The sequence below is a fragment of the Nicrophorus vespilloides genome, unplaced genomic scaffold (genome assembly GCF_001412225.1).
Source record: "Nicrophorus vespilloides isolate i.1.1-1 unplaced genomic scaffold, Nicve_v1.0, whole genome shotgun sequence".
Taxonomy (NCBI): Eukaryota; Metazoa; Arthropoda; class Insecta; order Coleoptera; family Silphidae; genus Nicrophorus; species Nicrophorus vespilloides.
In genome coordinates this window covers 15,588-21,229 of record NW_017096309.1, presented here as the reverse complement: position 1 = coordinate 21,229, position 5,642 = coordinate 15,588, and the positions used below count along the sequence as shown (strand labels likewise).

Sequence of the window (5,642 nt, the reverse complement as noted above, 5' to 3'; positions counted from 1 at the left end):
GTACATGAACAAGTTACTTGTAAAGTCGTTAAGTGAAACTCCGCTTTTTTTTTCAGTATATTTCAATACTTTCAGAGCGCTGTCGTTTTTTTTTGTTTTGTTTTGTTTCAGGCGGTGTCTTTGCATTTAATAAATCGTACAGAACCGATCACGCAACCGAACGTTCGGAATAAGGGTTTTAACGATTCACCGGCGGTGGACGTGTAACGATAGCAACCTGCCGACGGGATCCCCGCCGCTGCTACCGCCCCCACACACACAAATAGGTTCGTTCATCCGCACCAAAACATTCCTGAAAGATCGCCGACTGGCGGTGATATTAAATCGACTTGGCTACAAAATGCAGCGAGCGCAAATGCGAATTAATTAGATTTCCCAGTCTTCTCCTAAACTCATAGACGCAAACACAAAAGCCGAAGCTTATGGGAGATTGCGACGTGTTCATAGAAGAAACAACCTAATTCACTCATCTCTCGCGCACAGAAAACGTATTTTCCTCAGTTAATGAGTTTATTGTACTCAATAAAAACATATTTGAATCATCAATTGATAAAGTACGGAAACGTCATCATATTTATTGAGAACACATTGATCATAGCCGCACGATCAATTCCAAAAACAAAATCAAATCACCCCAATCGAATTGTCAAAAAAAAAAATTCAAATTAATTAAATTAAACTCTGTAACATGCAAATTACAATATTTCCTACCTGTAACATTACTGCAAACGCACTTCATTTCCAACAAACACCAAAAAAATGTTTATAAACACGAAAATTATTAGAAATTACAAACTGCAATCACCGAAACCGGAAATCAACTGAAATAACAACTTTTGTTTGTTTATACACCATAACGACTGTTTTGAAACAACCGACTAAAAGTTTAAAACTATTTTGAAAAACAATTTCATTCGCAATTGATCTTCATAAAAATAAAAACTGCTGAATTCCAATTGGGAAACAGATCGAATCCACAAATATCATTATCAACATTTTTTAACCCTCTATTTTCGTACCTGAGTGTAAACAAGAGCGAGGAATTACGTCAAATCGATGGAAATTAATTACAAACACGCTAGATTTACACATTATTTTTTTTGTATTTATTTATTTCTTTCTTTCTCGATTTCGCAATCGAGACATTCTTCACATTTATTTATATATATGCCATTATGTACTTTATTTCTCTTCTTTTTCTTCGTTTTTTTTTTTTGGGAGGGGGGAGGTGGACATTTACACAATAATAAATAAAAATTTCCTTAAGACATTCATAGACATGTAGATATATAGTAGGTTGAAAGGAAGGTTTCAATTTATTCTTGGATTTCTGAAGGATGCTCGATCAAAAGAAGTCAAGTCGCTGAAGAAAATCTTGTTTCTTTTTCTATATAAAGAATAATTTCTTTAAAGACTAGCCTTAGTGGAATGATCGTTGACTTGACGTTTGAGCGAGCAAACTCAATGACATTTAGTTACTTTTTTTTATATATATATATATTATGTACTAGTAACTTAAACTTTAGGACATATATGCCTCTCGATCAACCATTGGTCAATCTCGGCCTTCAATTCCTTGTTAGGTACGACCTGATCCATCGTCAGAGGAGAACGATTGAAAGGATCGGTTTGATCGCTCAACAGATGTCTGTAACACAAAACAATAATGATTTAATCCTAAAATTTGCCTCTCTATTCAATTAAGATTTTGGATAAATTGTAGATGTTACCTGGCGATGGTTGTGCGATCGACGGTCTGCTTGGAACTCGGTAGGATGACCGGATCGTACATCAATGTCGACATGATCGGATCCAAGAAGTGATCTGGAGCTTCGGAGATGACCTCCTCGCTGGCCTGATGCGCTTCAGCCAATTTGGTAACCCTCGAAGCGACCTCCACCATCTCCCCAACCAATCCACCTTTACCGATCTTCGCCAGAACGTTCTGCGCCAACCCGAACAGCTGCGGACTGTACGACCTTCCATCCTGTGAAACGGCCAAACAGAACGCTTCGTTTTCCTTCAGGTTAACGTAGATGCTGCAAATATCCACGACTGTCGTCGCCGGCTCGAAGCTGTATTCCTGATTATCCTTGACCTAATATTCATGAAACGTTAGCCATATAACAGTAGAAACGATTAAAGTTACCTTGAAATTCTTTTGATTCGGCCCGACGAGGTTCAATAGGAAATAATTGAGCATAGCGGCGACTCGATCCACCATCGTTCCGTGCGTGAAAACTATCTGAATTTCGGATGTCAGATTGACCAACGTCCTGATGGTATCTCTTCCCAAGATGTTGTCGAATTTCGCCATCATACCGATGTGATTCATGTAGCCCAAATTCTGGGCGCGTTCCGTCGTCGACAATTCGTCCCATTCACCGTTTTCTCTAAATTTACAAAAAATGAAATTAATAAAACAAAAATAATAGCTTTAAAACGTGATCACAAACTTAGCCATCTCCATTTCTCTCAGTTTCGACATATTAGACAAAGCCTCGTCCAATAGGAAGACGGCGTCGTTCATCAAGAGGTTTATGAAACGCAGAAACAGAGGCGGTGTCACGTCGTCCATGCTGTGTTCAGCCCTCCTCGCCAAATACCTAAAGAAATCCAAATTTAATTAATTAATGCTGTTTCGATATCAAAATCAAATCAACTTGCTGGAAAATTTGCCTGTGCTCCTCCAAATTCCAAATGTAATCGATAATCGCGTACATGGGTCTCCTGTAATTGAACTTTTGCTCAAATTGTACGCTCTGACCCGTCATCTCGATGCCCACGAAAACTTCCAACAAGCTTTCGACGATCTGCAATAACAATTCAATAATCACATCAATTGATTGATTGATCGATATAGAATTTAATTTAACCTGAAGTCGATGTTCGTGCGTTTTGAACAGCATCTCTCGCTGAAATCCTCCCAACGAATTGTACCCGGGCGGATGCTCCTTGTGGAAGGGCAACAGCGCTTCCAAACCCTCCGCCAATCGAGCCCTCAGATGCGGATTCTTCATGTAGTTAGTGGAACCCATGAAGATCACAATGAAGGTCAGTATGGGTTGCATCTGTTCGAAACCTCTTTCCTCGAAAACGTTCGGAAAGAAGCGTCTCAGGAATACAAGGTAACCAACGATATTCTCAAGGATCGATTCGGGAATGCATCTGAAAGTGAAATATAATTAACTTCTTTATCTTGCCGAGATTAATTTGTTAATTACTTCAGTGTATCAGGTACGTCGCTGTCCAATGGGAACGAGATAACTCTGTAGATTTGTGGGGCGTAAGAGATGTCAAAGCCGCCATCGTAGAAGGCAACTTGAGACAACCAATAGGCTGTGGCGGAGGTGAAGTTGAAGATCATCTCAAGCATCACCGGTTCAGAGCAAGAAGCCTTAATTGTTAAGTACCTAAATAAACAAAACATATATTATTTATTTATATAAATAACTTATGTTTTTCATAATTATTACCTTGCCATTTCCGTGGACATCTTATTCTTGATGGTATCGATTACCTCACCCAAAACCCTTTCCTCTGCCATCGCATTGTTGTAAGCCCTCTCGATGCGGCCGATTTCCTACAAATTCATTTAATCAAATCCAAGTTGTATAAAGTTGTGAAATTTACCTGATTCAATTTCACCAATTTATCTACGACGATTTTATGCCCCAGTTCTAAAGCTTTGTGACCCATATAGAAGCATTCAGTGACGAAAGTGTAGTGGAGCGCGGTCACTCTTAACTCGTTCTCGTTACTCTCCTCCATGGGAAGAAGACAAGTCTCGTTGTACATACCGGGCAAATGGACGTTCTTATTCTCATAATCAGCTTCCTAAAACGAAAGTTAATTTACAAACACATACGATAATCGAGCAGACAATAATTACTGGAACGGCGCAGTAAGTGGGATCAACTTTTAATATCTTCTTGAAATTGTCGCCTTGGCAGAACGGTTGGCAGAGACGCATCAGTACATTTCCCAGGTTCAGCATGAAACCATCGCCGACTGTCGCAGGCGTCATTATTTCGTGTATCTGCGTATTCCACAGCTTCCCGCGGTCGGCGTTTGCCTTCAAACAGGATCCGATCCAACCCAGGATTCGTAATCGCGCCGTCTTCCTGCACTTGAGCAAGTTCAGGATCAAAGTTTGAATGTGCTGCGTTATCTTATCCATGTTGGTGAAGAGTATGTTTTCTGTAGCAGTTATGCTTGCCTAAAACGATGAAATTATTGTAACTATTCCTTCTAAGCTGTTGATAGTATTTACCGGATCCAAGGGGGTTTGGAAGAAGTCGTAAGGGCCGCTGGGATGTTTAGGTAAAATGGATAAATTCAGCAGAGAACCCAACAAGGTGTGCGAATAGTCAATTCCGGAGGTGGCGTTAGCAGGAGTGTTGTAATCAAGAAACACGTTGGCGACTTCATCAGTTTTCGTGAACACTTTGATGATATCCAAAGTGGCGTAGTCCAAAGACATCAAATTCATTTTCGAAACTGATGCATGGATTATTTTCAGCAAAGCTACGATTGGTTCCTTCAGACTATCACCTACAAGCAAAAATAAATAATTCATTGGAGATTATATAATATTAGTTATGAACAATGTGTTTACCTTCCTCGTGAATTCTGTTGATAATATCGTTAAAAAACATTTCAATGTATGGCACATTCTCCTTGAGCAACTCGATCATCTGCTCGTACACTTCCTGCCCGAAAAACAAGTCAGGCTGGTGAAACGCCGTCGCAACATTGTCCACAATCTTTATTTTTGTCTTATCCTTGTGCTTAAACTCTTCCTCCTCAATATTGTTGACATAGCAATGGTAAAGATACTTGATAACTCGATCTTCATAGTAACCTTTATCGCTGGCAATCTTATCACCTTTCAACCAAGGTGAGCTATTGCCAGCGTTCTGTATGAAGAGCCTCTCGAACAGGATCACATTCAGCTCATCTATATTCAATATGTCATCGAGTATGATAAGAGCCTGCTCATCCATGAACACTAGCTGCTGCTCCTGACTTCTCGTTTTGCTCAATGTGAACCCAAAAATCCTCTCCAGCACTTGACACTCCTGCAACTCAGCAGTTGATCGAGATGAAAACGATGTTGAGGGCATGTCATGGCCCAGCAGACCTGCAAAAGGGTTACTCATTCTGTTCCACTCACTTACACTTGATTAACACAAAATGACAATGCATCGGATATGATGTATTCAAGAAAAACATGCAAGTTGGTGTGCTGCACGTAAACTATATTAAATAATAATCATCGTGAATTTAGATATACTTCCAGGGCACGTCAGAACAAGTACAGGTTTCTGTAAAACCAATAACTGGAGTGAAGATAGCTGTTCATCACAAAGCATATTTCGAATTCAAATTCGTTTCTTAATTTCAATAATTTCGAACTATTCAATATTACATCATCACAGATGATATAATATTAAATGATGTGAGATGGAATCAATGATTTTGGTGGCTCCTCACCGTGGACACAGCAATATTAATACGCTCTCATCTCTTTTCGAAATCAATCAATACTTTGCAATCTACCCCTCTTTTACTAAAATAACTCACCTGTCCTACGACAGGGTTGTTGCGCTTTCCCCTAATTAATCTCTAATTAATTCATT

The 5,642-nt window shown here is 39.5% G+C and overlaps 1 protein-coding gene across 1 annotated transcript; it reads right to left on the bottom strand.

Annotated features, from left to right (window-relative positions):
• Positions 1-1,398: 1,398 nt before the first annotated feature.
• LOC108556629 (ubiquitin conjugation factor E4 A) lies at positions 1,399-5,300 on the bottom strand. Its single transcript, XM_017912811.1, has 12 exons — positions 4,619-5,300; positions 4,274-4,554; positions 3,893-4,219; positions 3,634-3,837; positions 3,477-3,583; positions 3,225-3,413; positions 2,877-3,168; positions 2,668-2,813; positions 2,457-2,606; positions 2,150-2,393; positions 1,731-2,098; positions 1,399-1,648 (listed from the first exon to the last, which is right to left on the bottom strand). The coding sequence occupies exons 1-12, from the start codon at positions 5,160-5,162 to the stop codon at positions 1,516-1,518; spliced, it is 2,985 nt and encodes a 994-aa protein (XP_017768300.1). The 5' UTR covers positions 5,163-5,300; the 3' UTR covers positions 1,399-1,515.
• Positions 5,301-5,642: the final 342 nt, after the last annotated feature.

Bases quoted from the DNA above. Each gene is read 5' to 3' on its own strand.
- LOC108556629 (XM_017912811.1), bottom strand. From the start codon at position 5,162: ATGAGTAACCCTTTTGCAGGTCTGCTGGGCCATGACATGCCCTCAACA. The intron at 3,584-3,633 runs GTAAATTTCACA...ATGAATTTGTAG, and splicing joins AATTGGTGAAATTGAATCAG to GAAATCGGCCGCATCGAGAG. The intron at 2,394-2,456 runs GTTTGTGATCAC...TTGTAAATTTAG, and splicing joins AGAGAAATGGAGATGGCTAA to AGAAAACGGTGAATGGGACG.